Below are 17,602 nucleotides of genomic sequence, written 5' to 3'. Positions count from 1 at the left end.
ACAGTCAGCTAGTTAAAATAAAAATACAAAAATATAAAAGGTTTAAATAGAATAAAGGGATATAAGCAGTGTCTACATACATGTTTACAGTGAAATACAATTAAATTTTGGTAACAGATTATTAAACTAACTTCATGTCGGTGATTATCAAACAAAACTAAATTTGACTGTGAAGGTGAGAAAATCAGTAGAATCAGGAATATTAACAGTGATTCTTCTTTGTTGGTGATGTTTTTCCATTTTTTAAGAACTTTCAGCTGTTGTTCTCACTTTGGACAAAATGTCTTCCACATGAACGTCACATAATGATGATATCAGAGCGGATGGTGGTGGACGCTCCTGTTCGGCTGTTTGCTGACTGTGTTTCCCTCCGTCAGGTCACAGAGCGGTGTACGTCGGCGTTCACGTTCCTCTGGGTCGACAGAGTCGAAGGCGTCACCGTCACCGGGGACACCGACATCACCGGAAACGACGGGACCGCTCAGACCGGGAGGACGGACGAGAGTCCCCCACATACGGTCCGTCCAGACTCAGAGACAGTTTTTAATCACGCACACACTCCTGGATATCACATTAATAATCTGATGAAGAGTTTGTTGTCGCTGCAGACACGCCGTCTCAGAGGGTCCAGTTCATCCTCGGGACGGAGGACGGAGACGAGGAGCACATCTCCCACGATCTGTTCACAGAGCTGGATGAGATCACCTTCAGAGACGGAGACTTCCAGGAGTGGAAGGAGACGGCCAGGTGAGGACCAGTCTTTGTTTTCTTTTAATGATTTGAAAACTTTCTTTATCATATTTTTCTCAGTTTTATCTGATGGAGTCTTTATAATAAGCCACCTGATGCAGACTAACACACCTGCACGTTGTTCTCATTCTTTGTACAGGATACACCTTTGTTTATTCAGGATTTATCATCTGAGCCCTGAGGATGTTAGATCTTCCTGCAGGACTCTTTGCTCACAAATCCTCTGGATTTATTTTACACCTGTGAGGCTGAACTGGATTTTCACAGTCATGTTTGCTTTTTATCTTTTCATGCCGGGATTGTTTCAGACCACGAGTCAAACTGAGCTGAGGAGGAGAAACTTGATCCTAACTCTGAAACAAACATTATAGATTTCTGTGCAGCAGTCAGTCAGACTGAAGTTATTTAAAGGAACAGTTCACCCAAACAGTAAAACTCAGCCATCATCTCCTCCTGATGATATAAAGTCAGGCTCAGTCATCATCTCCTCCTGATGATATAAAGTCAGGCTCAGCCATCATCTCCTCCTGATGATATAAAGTCAGGCTCAGTCATCATCTCCTCCTGATGATATCTGAAGTGGGTGCATGCTAACACTTTTTGCTTAGCAGCTACAGTGAAGATTTCATCTTAAGAAAGGCTGTAAATAACATTTGTCAAATCAATATGGGACATATGTTGAGTTAAATCTCTCTCTGTTGTCTTCAGGTGGCTGAAGTTCGAGGAGGACGTAGAAGACGGAGGTGAACGTTGGAGTAAACCGTACGTGGCCACGCTGTCCCTTCACAGTCTGTTTGAGCTGCGCTCCTGCATCCTGAACGGCACCGTGCTGCTCGACATGAGGGCCAGCACCATCGATGAGATCGCAGGTCAGCAGGTTAACCAACGCTGAGCAGACGTGTGATCATGTTTTAGTGATGGTGTAGCTACTACTGACTGGAGGTCATGACATTAACATGGATGATTTATAGAGCTTCAACATGATGCATTGACAGGAAATACAACATGGAACATGATAATGAAAATTTGAAGGATGGGACCAAATTTAAAAGACAGTAGTGTTAAAACATGAATTTGTAGGTATTTAAAGTCTTTGTTGTATCTCAGAGAGAGCTATTTTGGAGAGAGCCTTGGAACAAAAATTAGAAAAATGTAGTTTTTCTAAAGCTACAGTGTGAGCTGTGTCAGAAAGATGAAGAGAAAACCTCCTGTCTCGTTTTTTAATATCAGAATAATCACAAAGCAAAACCTTTTGAACACGTGGAGAAGGGATGCAAACTTTTAGTAATTTCTGTAATCGATAGTCGGCTGCCTTAACGATCGATTATCGATTAATCATTAATAATATATGAAATATGTTGGATCTTTTTCCATTAGCAAACTGTTTAAAGCACTGACCTGATCTATGTTTGACGTAAATCAGTCGGCTACATGAGGAGATAAAAGAACAGATGAAGTGAACATGTAGTTACTGGAACAACAAACTAGATTACACAATATAATGACTTAATTTTCATCACGGAGCTTCTGTCAGTCGCAATCCTTCCAATACTGAAGCCACTGAATGGCTCAATCGATTAATGATCAATCATTAACATCCCTACTGTGGATCGACGGGTGCTCAGAACACAGACCTCCACCACTCTCCTCTTCACTTCACGGGGAAATTTAATAACAGCGTTTCGGTTCACAGATTTCTGTCGAGTCATATTTTAAGATTTGAAACGATCTGATGTGAGTCTGTGAACTGAAACCAGAGTTTTTGAAGTCCTGCTGCTGTTGTGATTACTTTTGTTAGACCACATGGTGATCGTTAAACACTTAGTTTGACATGTCAGGGTAGCTGAGCTTAGTTTAGTAATCTGAATAAAAATGATTATTGTTTAATGGTTTTACACAACGTGGCCTGTTTGACGCATGTTAAATGAAAGAGGACTGAGGACTGAGTCTTGGGGAACTCCACACATCATGTTGGTCTGAGTGGGTGTGAAGCTTCTGATTGAAACTCAAAAGTTCCTTCTCTGCAGGTTTCGTGTGAACCAGGTAACAGTTCTCAGTTCCACCACAGCAGATGAACCTGGATGATCCAGCATGTAGCTACAGACTGTTGCTGGTTTGTGTTTGATGGAACAAGTCTGTCAGCTCACCTCACATCGTCTCTCCTCACATGCAGACATGGTGATTGACAGCATGCTGGCGTCAGGTCAGCTGGAGGAGGACAGTCGGGAGAAGGTGAGGGAGGCCATGTTGAGGCGTCACCACCATCAGAACGAGAAGAAGCTGAGCAACCGGATCCCGCTGGTTCGATCCTTCGCCGACATAGGCAAGAAACACTCCGACCCCCATTTACTGGAACGCAACGGTGAGACCACAGAGCTCTTGTCATTCTGAAATTCACTTCTGAAATCTTCATCTGCAGATCTTCAGGAAGGTTTGGTTCTAATGTCCAGGTTCTGATTAATCACACAGATTTCATCCTGACGCAGAAAAAGAGGATACGTGTCTAAATTGGAAAGAAAAGCAATTTTATAATCATGACCTTTGAATGATGATGACAGAAAACTGTGGTTCTGTGTAAAACAAGACAGTTCAGTCCTCAGATAGCAACATGATGAAGTTGGTGTTATATCACTGAAGGTTCAGTGACTCTACAAGAAACTTGAGTTTGTCTCAGATTCCTACACACTGTCATCAGAGGCTCTGAATAACAAAAAGTTATCATGAGCTGTGTAACTAACTGAAGCTGGTTCAGCAGGAAAGAAATTTCCTTTAGATCAAACAAGATGAATAATGATTCTGAGCTTAGATGACTTTTGAAACTGTGTTATTCAGTCTTGTCTATAAAATCTGATCATTTTTTAGTTTTCTTAACACCACGAGCTGTTATCATGTCGAGATGTTTCATCTCTGTGGCTTTAACTCTGGTAACACGAGAGGCGTCTTTGCCAGCTGTTTTCATAAACCTGATCTGACCATCATCCAGGTGAAGCTCCTGGACCAGCTGGTGGTTCTCCCCCTGAGTTCTCCTCTTTCTGAGAGTCTCACTGATCCACACAGAGTTCTCCGTGTCCAGAGACGGAGCGAGTGCCCTCCACCCGTGCAGTCTTTTATAAAGATGTTGTTTATTCATGAGGTGGCAAACTATCTGCTAACAAGAAACCTAAGCTAGGTACAGGTTGATTCAATCGTTGCCTTGCAATAATTATAATAATTTAAACAACGCACAGAACTGCTCTTTTTAAAAACTGTATAGACTCCAACAAAAAAGGTGACTGATGACTGGAGGTATGTTTTCTGAGCTTATACATCCCAACACAAGTAGATAGAAAAAGTGTGATGTGAAAGTCTGTGAGATGGAACCACATAATTCTCAGGTCATGATGTTTGTATATTATGTTTCTGTGATTTTGATAAATCTCCTCTCAGATTTGAATGTTTCCTGTTGAATCAAAGCGTCTCACGTTGATGTGAGTTCTGCTGCTCTGTCTTTGAGAACTCCTTCAGTGTGTTTGGTTTCAGAGTTCACCTGGCCTGATTGGTTGAGGTAACAGAGTGACAAGACGACTGGTCTCTGATTGGTGGATGGCATCGTGTCGGCATGGTAACGCTGTTGTCATCTAGGACAGTCGTGTTTCTGTAGACTGACGTGTGATGTGACGGTCTGTGATTAGTTTTAATGACGCTGCTGCATGAGTGTGTCTCAGTTTGATGAGTTCCTGAACAAGAACTAATGTGACATGAAAAGTTACTAATTAATAATATAGTTTAATATTAGCTGGCAGTGTGGAGGCCTGTCTGTTGTCCTCAGCAGTCGTCTGGTCTGTTTCTGACCCGTCAGCACTAACCTGAACCGCCTGCCAAGTCAGCGAGCTAATAACCAGCTAACACCGCTGTTGAGTCGGTGTTTTAATATCCGGACTCATAAATCCTGTTTGTGAGTTTGAATTCTGCCGATGTACCCTGAAGCTCCGTCGTGTTGAAACCTGCAGAGAGCAGATATGAATCCAGACCATCCTGTGTGTGTGTGTGTGTGTGTGTGTGTGTGTGTGTGTGTGTGTGTGTGTGTGTGTGTGTGTGTGTGTGTGTGTGTGTGTGTGTGTGTGTGTGTGTGTGTGTGTGTGTGTGTGTGTGTGTGTGTGTGTGTGATATGTATTACATGTCTACCTGCACATCTGGCAGATGTTTGTGAACACAGTCTGTTCATTGAACCAGTAACCACAACATCACCAGACTCCCTTAACAAATGTAGTGATTTTAAGAGTTTTTCCATGACCAGAAACTTAACAAACGTAGTGAAACTCTGTCTCTGACAGATTCTGAATCATTGTCTCCTTCTTGTAAATTCAGCATTAAATGAAAACAGTAAGTTGTGTGTTTCCTTGTAAAAAGTGTCAGTTTGTGGCAGCATGGCTGCACCAGCCTGTCTGCTTCTGTGTCTAAAGTGCTAAAGTCTGACCTGCCAACATTTAGCAGCTGTTTGAACACACTGTTTACACTGATTTCACCATTTACACTCAATTTATGAAAGAAGAAACATTTTATTGATCTAAACATGTCACATTTTACAGATACACTAAACAGTCACCAGTATAGGCGACTTCTTTGTCCCCAGACTCCCTTAACAAATGTGCCAGTTTAGTGAGTTGTTGAGTTGGAGACACTTTATAAACTGTGTGAAACTCTGTCTCTGACTGATTCTGACTTATTTGTTCCTTCTTGTAAATTCAGCAAATGTTCTACATGAACTTCTTTCTGTCTTTGTGTAGAAACATGGAGTCTGTTTGTCTCAGTGATGGACGGGTTTGTTTCATACAGAGCAGGTAGTGACATCACATCACAGGTGTCACTCAGACGCAGGTTAATGCAGCTGTGATTCAGAGCTGATCACTGTGATCGATCACTCAGAGCTGATGGTGGTATCAGGTCTGATCAGGTTCTCAGTTACAAAATCTTCTCTGCTCTTTCTGATCAAACTCTGAGGTCATTTAAAACAGTGTCTCTGTTACAAACATATCTTTGACTTTTCTTGACAGACATGTATTTCTTGTTGCTAATCAGCTGACATGATGGTGTATCCATGACGACATATCAGCGCGGCTCTAATACATACGTGTTCTTATATGATTGACACGATCCATCGGTCTGATTGTCTGATGTGTCTTCAGTTTGCACGCCGACTTTAAAACCAGCATGAGCATCGTTCACTCGTCCAGCTGCTGTTTCTGTCCTTTCACCTTCTTCTTCTCCTCTTCCTCCTCTCCAGGGGAGGGTCTGTCCTCCTCTCACCTCTCCCCCCTGCATCGCTCCTTCAGTGACACCTCCACCCCTCCTTCCTCCCCTCGTATCTCCTACATGTCTGGACGCCTCCTCCCCAGCCCCGCCTCCTCGCCTCAGACCACTCCCACTCCGTTCCGACGTGGCCGCCTCCTGTCCGAGCCCTGCCCTCCCAGCCCCACCCCCTCCCTCCTCGAGGTTCCCCCGTCGGGCCACGCCTCCTCTGGCGCTCCACGCCGCTGCTCTGCTCCGGGGGGGCTGTGGGGAGGAGCAGGGATCCCCCAGGTGGTGGTTTACCCCCCAGAGGAGGAGGAGGAGGAGGAAGAGGAGGAAGAGGAAGTGCTCAGGACGGAGGACACACAGGAGGATCCTCACAGTCACTCAGGCAAATATGAGTCAGCACGACTCGGCATGGTGTGGCTTCATACTAAACACTAATCTGTTGTTCATAACGTAAAACAACAAACAACAACAACTCCCAGGAGACACTCTGCTCTCTGACAGAAAGCCTTTTTAAATCATGATGTAACGATGGTCAGGGCTCAGAAATCGTTTGGCCCAACCCTACTGAGAACAATATTTGTGCTTCTGGTTCGGTGGATTCTGTCTTTGTTCATCTTTTCCAGCACTTGTTTGAATAATGACCATCCTGAGTTAGTTAAATCGTCCACAGACCGGTTCTGTTCTGTTACCGCCGTGTTTCTGTCGCTCCTGGACGTCACATGATGTTCTCTCACAGTGAGGATCAGTCGTTTCGGATCGAGGTGGTCGCATGAGGCATTTTTATTCTGATTGGGATGTCACTGTGAGCATTAGTGAAATATTAGGGTCCATGTTAACACAACTAGTCTGGACAAACTAAAGAGCCTGTTATTGTCCGTCTGCGACTAATCAAGTCTTTACTAACTAAATCTGATGTTTTTAAGTGTCTGTGTTGTTCTACAGAGACGGGCCTCTTCAGATGTGCCAGTTTGTCCCAGTTTTACCTGACAGGACAAATTATTAGACAATAGACTAAGATTAAAAATACGATGTCTTTACATCTCGTCACATGGACACACTCAAACACTGCTCGCTGTGAAATGAAACCAGTCGTCAGGTTTGGACCTCCTGAAACTGAAACTTTGAGTCAATGATGCAAAAGAATTACAAATAAAATGAAGAAAAAGCTGATCGTCATCATCAACGGCCTCTCTGATCGCTACAGCAGAACTTTAATGAGCGACTGTGAAGTGAAGAAAAACATGCAGGAACACATGAGTGCTAATGAACTACCTTCTGTCACCGTTGGTGGCAGCGAGCGGGTCTCTGCTCCGGATCAGGAGGCAGGTTTTACGTTAGTTCCAGCTGACCGTCTCTCACCTTCAGAGGTGAAATAAAGTTGTCGAGCAGAGCTGACACATCATCATCTGGCTCGTTGTTATTGAGTTACAGCTGTTAATGAGCTGAAGCTGACGAGTTTTAAAGTCCAAATAAACAGGAAGCAGTGAGTGTGACGACTGATGAAGCAGAGCGACCTGCTGACGGGCGGCTGCAGAGAGAAAATCAAACTGACGAAAGAAAAACGATTATTATGATGTAAGTGTTTTCTACAGAATGACGACATCATCAGCGTTCTGATTGGCTCCCTATAAAACTCACTTTCACTGCGCTGCTCTGTCGAAATCTCCTGGAAGATGGAGGCTGACTGTCTGCTCACGTCTCCACCATAGCGTCCGGTGCTGCTGGTCGTTGTTACTCTGAGGTCAACAGAAATGATCCAGTTGTCTTTTTTGCAGCTGCACCAACAATAATAATATACTTTTATACGTGTTTATGCCAGTTTTTTAAGCGGGTGTCTGTTGCCAGGAGACGAGTCTACCTTTCTGTTTATTTTCGTCATCACGAACACGCTGGAAAACAGCAGAAAGCAGCAGTTCATAGATGTCATCAGCAAACATCCAGAGGACGGTTCACTTGTTTTAAGAAGTCTCAATCAACAAAATTCTGAATGAGACACATGGTATTGTCTGGAGCTGATGATGGGAGTAGTAAAGAGTGAGACATCTCGCTTCTTTCTCATCTCTGTTGAGATCCGCACATGCTCAGTACAGATCAGGCAGCTGGGCAGTGACATGGACGCCTCTGAAGATTTAATGGTGGTTACTTTTTAATATCTTTTAACAGAGACGGATTTAAAAGTATTTACCTGCCAGCATCCTGAACATGAAACGAGTCACGGATGTTGTGTTTCCGTCACAGCTGGTCGGAGCTGCAGCCGGTAGACACCTGTGATGATTGAACACATTAAAGACAAAAGACGGATGTTGGTGGGTGTTAGTGGGCTTTTTGTCCAGCGTCAGAGTCGTATAACAGGACGCTAAAGTGGAAAGTGTATAATTTCTACTGAACAGTTCAGAACCACATGAAGTCACAGTTACAGCGACTTTAACATCAGGTTTGGATATCGAGACTGTTGGACTGTAACAGGACACGAGGTGTGTGTGTGTGTGTGTGTGTGTGTGTGTGTGTGTGTGTGTGTGTGTGTGTGTGTGTGTGTGTGTGTGTGTGTGTGTGTGTGTGTGTGTGTGTGTGTGTGTGTGTGTGTGTGTGTGTGTGTGTGTGTGTGGTTCACGTGTTCAGCAGTCATGTGCTTTAAATCAGCAGCTTCAGCTCCACACTTTATAAATTCACTCAAACAAAGTGACAGTTGACCTGAGACGGCAGCAGGTGGTTCGTGGCCCGGAGGATGACTCGCGCTTCATGCCTGAAGACGCCTTCAGGATTCAGTCAGAAAAACGGATTCAGATCAGCTCGCAGCTTCTCCCGTTCCTTTTACAAACATCTTTCCATGTCTTCAGGTCTGCTGGCGTCCCCTCACTCGGCTCCAGGAAACCTCGACAACAGCAAGAACAGCGAGAGTCGTGTCAACGGCGGCAACGGCAGCAGCCGGGAGAACAGCACCGTGGACTTCAGTAAGGTAACGAGCGCTCATAACTCCTGCTGTGTACGATCCTCGGGTTTTTAAACATCCAGGAAGACGCGTTTGAGTAACGTAGTGAGTCTGAAGGTTGATTTAACAGTTTGGAAACAATTTATTTAGTTTATTAAAGTTTATTACAATGACGATTCTTCTGTCATCATCATGTAAAGTGAAGACGTGAGATGTTGTCTAACATGATTTTGAGTTTTCAGTTTAACCGGCCACAGCATGCAGAAATAATTAGTCTATCAGCGATCAGCCTTTCAAACAGAAATGATAAGTCGGCAACCATTTTTAAAATCAATAAATCATTAATTTTTAAAGTCTTCATGATTGTAGCTTCTTAAATGTGAACATTTTCCTGCTTTTCCTTGTCTAACATGTCAGTCGACTGAATGTCTTTGGATTTGGTATTTAAAGACGTCCTGCTGTTTTTTCATCATGAGTCCTTTTCTCAGGAACTCTTTGAGGAAATTTGCCACAAACGTCATCGTGGGCTCAAAGATGAGCTGATTTAGATTTGGAGGTCAAAGGTCACTGTGACCTCACACACTTTGACCGTAACTCAAGAATTCATGTGCTAAATTTCACACAAATGTCAAATAATTACATTTTATATCATAACTCAGGAACAGACGGCAGACACACTGACAGACACACACCGACAGACACTGACAGACACACTGACAGACACACACCGACAGACACTGACAGACACACTGACAGACACACACTGACAGACACTAACAGACACACTGACAGACACACTGACAGACACTGACAGACACTGACAGACACTGACAGACACACTGACAGACACACTGACAGACACTGACAGACACTGACAGACACTGACAGACACACTAACAGACACACTGACAGACACTGACAGACACTGACAGACACACTAACAGACACACTGACAGACACACTGACAGACACACTGACAGACACACTAACAGACACACAGACAGACACACCGACAGACACACCGACAGACACACCGACAGACACACCGACAGACACACCGACAGACACACTGACAGACACACTGACAGACACTAACAGACACACCGACAGACACACCGACAGACACACTGACAGACACTAACAGACACACCGACAGACACACTGACAGACACACCGACAGACACTAACAGACACACCGACAGACACACTGACAGACACTAACAGACACACCGACAGACACACAGCAGCAGTCTGATGTTGATCTTCAGGTGACTGTCTTTGCTCCATGTGACGAAGCTCTCTCTCAGTCCTCTGTACTCGTCTGTAAAAACAAGTCTTCGCTTCATGTATCAGTCCACACGGACATGGAGGTAAATTACAAACTGGTTGATGGCACTCGTACAGCAGCATGGTGGTAATACTAGTTTATCATCCTCCATCTTCTGCAGCCGGTGAGTCACTGCAGCAGTAAACGTAGCAGATTGACAGGATCACACTTTGCTGAAGGCTCTTCAACATCAGTCTCATTGAAGCACGAGATGACGTTCAGTCTTCTAACTAACACGATGTCACATCAGAATGATTATGGAATATGAAACAGTCATTTTATAACCAGGAGTCTCCATCTGGTTGAAAACCTGACCACGAGCATCGCTGTGGTTCCTGCAGCCACTTCCTCCGCTGGAGGTCGATCAGAACCAAATCTTTTTCAAAAAATCGAGTATTGAACAGTTACCATATGACATCAGGCTTTAACAGACAGACACGGAGGACTTAGTTTCTAAGAAGTACGCCAGCTTTCAGGTTTAAACTGGGAGAAAATGATGAGCCAAAGGATCTGAATTAAGCTGCATGTCGTCTTTAACAGTTGTTAACTGGTGCAACACCATAAATGTGTGGTCTCCCCTCAGAGTCCAGCACTCAGCGATGGTAGTTTGGCTGAACGAGCGAGCGACGGTAATATCGTCTGTCTCATTATTTGGCCTGGACATTATCATGATGGGCCCAATCCTCAGAAACAGAAACACTTTAATATTTCACATCATTTCACAATGAGCTGAAGTTACAGAACACAAAACATCCAATAAACTGAGTCATGTCAGAGTTCTGTAATTGGTCCGTGTGAACCTGATGCAGCCAATCAGAAGCTGTGTTTGTGTTTTGGAGGGATGACTCGTTTGTTTCTCAGCAGGACTGCGACTGCGTTTGTTTGCTGCCGGCGGCCGGCAGAAAGCCCGCTGTAAGTCTGTTCACCTGTCACTCACCGGCTGTCGACCAATCAGTGGCCTGTGTTGTGGTGATGCGCTGTGTCCTCGCTGTTTGTGTCGTTCAGTGAAGTCGGTGTGGCGCTGACTCTGCTGTGTTGTTTCAGTGTTTTGTGGTGAAGAGTTGGACTCCCGTTGTCTTGATTTAGTTTGAATGTTGGTGTTGAATCAAGATGTCTTCATTGATGCTGTAGCAGAGAGATGTGGGATTTTAGGGCAGACATCAGAACAATATATCAGCTGTTAACAAAATAATTTCACCACATGATCCATTTAGTCGCTGTCCTTGAGCTTTTGATCGTATGACATGATGATGATGGAGAAGACGTCCTTAATGTGCCCAAATACATCAGTTTAAGACCTTCATGGTCCGTCTTCACTGCTCAGATCTCATGTTAAAACTTCTCCAGTCCAGAGTTTTTGTATGACTTCAGTGTTGGTAAGAATAATGTTAAACCCCACACCTCCAAATGAGGCAGAACATGTTTTTACATTTTGTTAGCGTTCATCAAAAAGTGTAGCCGGATCAGCTCTGATCAAACTGTCTAAACTCGGCAGTGCTGATAAACTATAAACCCAGATTCTGTGACTAAACTGTCTTCAGAAACATATTTCAGTGTAGTTTAGCTGCGACGGAGGAAGATCATGAGCAGGAATTGGCGGCTATTCTGTTTCTGCACTGAGAAGTATGAGTAGAGCTTAAAAAGAGCTCATGTTTTGATTCTCACCTGTGAAGCACCTTCTCACTCTGGTTTGATAGGTGCTGTTGAGATGAAGATTACTAGCTTCATCTGCTGAGGAAGATCATGTGATGTGATCGAAAGCTACAGAACAGCTTCTAAAAGGATCTTCTCCATCAAAGGTCCCACATGATGCTGATTTCCAGATTCATACTTTTATTTAGGGTCTCTACTGGACAATGTTTACATGCTTTAGTGCTCAAAAACATTATTGCTACACTGTCCTTTACTGCAACACCTGTTCAGCCTGTGTGAAAAGCCCCCTCTCCTCTGATTGGTCAGCTCTCACAGGCCTGAGCAGGCACTGAGGGCGGAGACTGTATACTTGTGACATCACAACGTTAACCAAGTCATGACGGCTCGTTTAAAGGCCGTTTCTGAATACAGACTGTGTATTTCTCTGTGGATTAAGTGTATTTATACACATCCACCTGCTTTATAATGAAACAAGACAGGACATCTCACTTTGTACAATATGGGACCTTTAAAATAATGTGTGTCAAGGATCAGCTGATAATCACTTAAACTGAGACTCTGGGATCAGATCAGAGGAAACTCAACCTGCTGCTGTTACCTGAGAACAATGACTCACCTGAGCTGTGACAAGAGGATTTAACTGCTGCTAGCGCCCCCTACAGGCTGCAGTGTTCATGGTGAGGCTATGTGTGTGTGTGTGTGTGTGTGTGTGTGTGTGTGTGTGTGTCAGGTGGACATGAACTTCATGAAGAAGATCCCTCCTGGTGCTGAGGCCTCAAACGTCCTTGTGGGTGAAGTCGACTTCCTGGAGCGCCCGATCATCGCCTTCGTCCGACTCGCCCCCGCCATGCTGCTGACGGGCCTCACTGAGGTCCCAGTGCCCACCAGGTGAGCAACACACACACACACACACACACACACACGTTTGTGGATGATTAGTGATTCTCCTGGTTTTACTTTAACAGTAACCGTTTTAGGACTCGACATCTGACCAGTCTGAGTGGATTTGTTGCTGACTGTCTTCATGTTTTCTTGTCCGTCCAGGTTTCTCTTCCTGCTGCTCGGTCCGTTTGGAAAAGGTCCGCAGTACCATGAGATCGGACGCTCCATGGCCACTCTGATGACAGACGAGGTGAGACGACAGAGGGATCAGTTAAACCACAACACAAACAGGGACGCTAAGTTACTCATTAAAAAACAAACAGAGCCGGAGCTGAAGGTTTAATGTGATGACTTCACCGAGATAACGTGTTAGAAGTCTCAGTCAGATGCTGTTGGGGACAAAACACAAGTCAAATAAAGAATTACAGAAGTAACTGGATTTCAGCTCCTCTGCAGCTCGTTACAGCAGGAAAAGTGAAGATGAATCCACTTTTTAATCCTAAAAGTTTAAAAAACAAACTCTGTGCTCTCCTCGACTCCGGGTGTTTATTCCTCCTGAGCTGTCTGCAGGTTAACGCTAACAGAGCCGCTCGTTAATCCAAAACACGTCTGTTAGTTCAGTTAACCACAGAGAAAGACAGATTATGTTCTGATATGTGTATTAACATTTCTCCAGAAGGCACCAAACACAAACATGTCAGAGAGATGAAGATCAGTGATGAATTATCTGAGGTGAGGCTGAGCAGACGGCTCACAGCTACCTGTCACTCAGGGAGGCCACGCCCCTAATAATTCATAACTTTAAGCTTCATTATAATTGAAACCATTGAGTTGGATAAAAGTTGTCATGAAGGGATAAATTATCTACAGAAACCAGCTGTAAACGTTTATTTCTGCTGTAAAGTCGGACGTTTTAACACGGACTCGCTGTTAGAGCCTCATGTGGCCGTTAGAGGAACTGCAGTTTTTGGTACTTCTGTCTTGGCTTCATTTTTGAGCCTCGGACTTTGTCGTTTAATTGTGACGTATGTAAGAACTGTGACATTTCCACACCTCTAGGTGCTGTGGAGCACAGTCAGAAGAAACACGTCATTTAAAGGGGACCTGCAGTAAATTTACACATCAGAGTTTCATCAGTACTCTTTAAATAAACATGTGAAACACATGAAATGGTAAAAGTAGAATTTCAGCCAGGAAACACATGCAGGCAGTAACAGGCAGTAAGAGATCAGCAGGGTCCAGTCGGCCTGGTGTTGGCAGAGCTCCCTGTAATTTGCCCGGTCATCCTTTGTCGTTTTTGACATATAATTAATAATTATTTTGGTGCCATTTCAATACTTTATTTTCAACATCTTTGCATACATGACAGTGTTGCTGTGCAGGTTTCCAGGTGAGCTGCAGCTTCTTCTCTCTCTGGTAGATTTTCCACGATGTTGCCTACAAGGCGAAGGACAGGAACGACCTGCTGTCAGGGATCGATGAGTTCCTGGATCAGGTCACGGTGCTTCCTCCGGGTGAGTGGGACCCCAGCATCCGCATCGAGCCCCCGAAGAGCGTCCCGTCTCAGGTGAGCCCGCCACTCCTCCAGCAACACGAGACCTCCTCCTGTCAGACAGCGAGGATCTCTGATGCTTGTCCTGTCTGACCTGAGTTCAGCTCCGTGTCTTCGTCCTCTGTCCGTCTGCAGGAAAAGAGGAAAATGCCGTCCATGCCGAATGGCTCCGCCCATGGCTCTGACACCGTCAAGGAGGCGGAGCATCAGGCGGGACCGGAGCTGCAGAGGACGGGGAGGTCAGTCTGCAAACTGTCTTACTTTACAGGACTGTGAGAGGATGGCACGTATACAAGAGCAGCAACAACCCCGACAGACCAGAGCGACAGACTCTCCTGTACCTACTTTAGATGTTCCTCCTCTATTTTAGCCGTCAGCATCAACTGTCAGACATCAGTAGATTCAGGAGAGCCTGAAGTTTCAGTCCGGCTCTTTTAAAATCCCAATTTTCTTATTTGCTTTGCCTGAGAATCCATTTATTTACCAGAATTTAAAAGAAACTGCGTTCAAAATGTGTTTGTTTTACTGTGAGCGCAGACACAACCTCGGGAACTTGGATGTTTTAGACTTCATGATTTTCTGTCTACAGCTGAACTTTCCTCACAAGTTACAGACATTAATGATGATATTGTCTTCAGTGTTCTTCAGTGAAAAAAGGTGTAATCCTACATTTCATCCTTTGACCGTGTAGATGTTTCCAGAAAGGTTCAGAGAGTGAAAAAGAAAGTTTAGTAGATTTAAGCAATATTGTATTTTTTCAGAGAAACGTTTGATCCACTGAACACGAACAGGAGAAGTAGCTCGGCTACAACCAGAGTGAGAAACTATGTTGGATCCTGACGAATCAGTGCTGCAGAACATGATGATGTAATCACGTTCACTACAGAAACTCCACTTCACATGAGTTTTTAAAGCATATGCAGAATATTAGCAGTTTATAAGGTACTAAACGTTTTAGAGGAATAGTTATTATGAGCCACCAGCAGCTGTCTGCGTCTTTAAGGGTTAATTAAAAACATTTTATCAATTGTTGAAGTCATTTATCAATAAAAACACGGCTCACCCTCGGGTTGAAGCTTCTCTAATCATTATTAACTCACTTTGTAAACTGACGCTGAGCTGTGTTCAGGGAAATAATGACTCTGACTTCAGCTAATGTGTCAGGTATCAGAAAGATATTCAGGTTACTGAAACCAGAAAATGTTCACATTTAAGAAGCTGGAATCAGATTTATGACTTTATGACTCAAACTGATTCATTGATCCGGGTGAGAAATTGAAGGTTTCTGTGTCAGTTGTTCTGAATAAAAACAGAGAGTCATGATTGAGGAGAGAGTGGGTCCTCTGTCCGTCAGGATCTTTGGCGGTTTGGTGAACGACATTCGGAGGAAAGCTCCCTTCGTGTGGAGTGACATCAGAGACGCCGTCAACCTGCAGTGTTTGGCGTCCGTCCTCTTCCTGTACTGCGCCTGCATGTCGCCCGTCATCACGTTCGGAGGTCTGCTGGGAGAAGCCACCAAAGGAAACATAGTGAGCAGCAGCTGACGGATGATGATCCTCCTGAAGGTGCGACATGAACTAACCCGTCTTCTCTCTCTCTGGTAGAGTGCCATCGAGTCTCTGTTCGGGGCGTCTCTGACGGGCGTGGCCTACTCTCTGTTTGCTGGTCAGCCTCTCACCATCCTGGGCAGCACCGGTCCGGTTCTGGTCTTCGAGAAGATCCTCTTCAAGTTCTGCAGGTGAGTCTGGTTGTTTGACTCGTTACCCATAAATCCCTGGTAGCGGAGCCGCCGGTGCTCTCTGGCTGGTGTTTAAACTCACTCTGTCCTCGTCAGCTGTGATCTGAAGTGACCTGAGATGTTCTGGTCCAGATGTTTGCTCACTTTTATTTTGTCTACATTTGTGTGCTTCAGCATCTCGTTCGTCCGGTCGTCGACCTGCACAGGCTGCCACGTGTCCGGTTTTTATTCAGGTTCTGTATTTGACATCTAACAGCAGTAAATGTACACAGTGTGAAGTACTTTTACTGCTGATACTGAAACCCCACTCCTAGCGTTAGCAACATGCTACAGCTAGCAGCCTGGCTACTGTCCAAAACAGAAACCAACCACAAGAATCTCGGTCTAGAAACCTGATCTGAGTGCTGTGAACAGTCAGTAAAACAGCCGGTTGTATTAATCAGTCGGCAGGTTTTGGAGAAAGAACGGTGTTTTTGAAGCGTCTCAGGTCTCGGTGGTGAGAGGAGACGCATATCAACAGGGGAACTGACTTTGACACAACACCGGAGCGTGTCCATCAGTGAACGTCCGTCTGTTCACTCGTTTCAGCTCGGTTTCTATCTCTCTCCCTCTTCACCTCCTTCACGTCCTCCATCAGGCTCCACAGTTATTCACGTTGTTGCACTGTTACCTGGAGATGGTGACCGGGCAGAACGATGACAGACGCTTCCTTTATGTCATAATCAGACAGCCTGGTGTCAGACTGAAGATCATGTGTAATACGTGGATGGTGTCACTTCTCTGCAGACATCACACTGTGACCTCACACTGTGACCTCACACTGTGACATCACACTGTGACATCAGAAGAGAAGTGAGAAGTTAAATTAAAAACATCGTCTCTTGACAGTTTAAGTTGCGACACTACAGGTGAAAATACTTTTATGCTCTGGTCAGTTTTGGGATTTTGCTTCTGTAACTTCTTTCAGACTGGTGGACAGAAAACATTCAAAATCCACATTTAGGTGTTTATTGTAGTTCAGATCTCTTTATCCACATTAGCGTGTTTTTAATTGTATGTATCATTTGCATATTTAAGCATAAAATATCTGAAACTATATTTTTTATTGTAAGTAATCAGCTGAGGAAGTTTCATGTTGATCTATTAGTTTAATATTTGACCTCGTCCTCTGCACTGACTCCTTTAGATACACTTTTGAATGCAGGATTTTTAATGGAGTAATCGAGTATTTAATGGAGTAATGGAGTATTTTTACATCATTGTGTTGGTACTTTTATTTGAGTACAGAACCAGAATTCTTCTTCCACAGTCAGTCAGTGTCACTGCTGCTGTGTTGAGCTGTGACGCCCCCTGCAGGAATTAAAACGATAACCTCGGTGATGTCATTAATGTCCTCGATAATGAGATTGTGTGTTTTTTTTAAATGTAGTTAAGAGCTGAAAACAAACATGGAGGCTGTGTTATTCTGCGTGGAGCCAAAGAGGTCTGAGATTA

At 44.3% G+C, this 17,602-nt stretch overlaps 1 protein-coding gene across 2 annotated transcripts in view; it reads left to right on the top strand.

The window, feature by feature from the left end:
* Window positions 1–17,602, top strand: part of LOC141011895 (sodium bicarbonate cotransporter 3-like) — a 51,500-nt gene that overhangs the window by 19,146 nt on the left and 14,752 nt on the right. For both annotated transcript variants that reach the window (XM_073485236.1, XM_073485235.1), the window contains exons 3-13: window positions 378–518; window positions 609–747; window positions 1,459–1,619; window positions 2,924–3,112; window positions 8,865–8,983; window positions 12,667–12,824; window positions 12,981–13,068; window positions 14,239–14,385; window positions 14,506–14,609; window positions 15,725–15,899; window positions 15,975–16,108. In XM_073485236.1, the coding sequence (XP_073341337.1) occupies window positions 378–518; window positions 609–747; window positions 1,459–1,619; window positions 2,924–3,112; window positions 8,865–8,983; window positions 12,667–12,824; window positions 12,981–13,068; window positions 14,239–14,385; window positions 14,506–14,609; window positions 15,725–15,899; window positions 15,975–16,108 (1,555 nt within the window). The remainder of the gene's footprint in view (window positions 1–377; window positions 519–608; window positions 748–1,458; window positions 1,620–2,923; window positions 3,113–8,864; window positions 8,984–12,666; window positions 12,825–12,980; window positions 13,069–14,238; window positions 14,386–14,505; window positions 14,610–15,724; window positions 15,900–15,974; window positions 16,109–17,602) is intronic.

This window comes from Pagrus major, chromosome 17, assembly GCF_040436345.1.
Source record: "Pagrus major chromosome 17, Pma_NU_1.0".
Lineage (NCBI taxonomy): Eukaryota > Metazoa > Chordata > Actinopteri > Spariformes > Sparidae > Pagrus > Pagrus major.
Note: the sequence above shows the minus strand (reverse complement) of the source record. Positions and strands in the feature narration are given on the sequence as shown.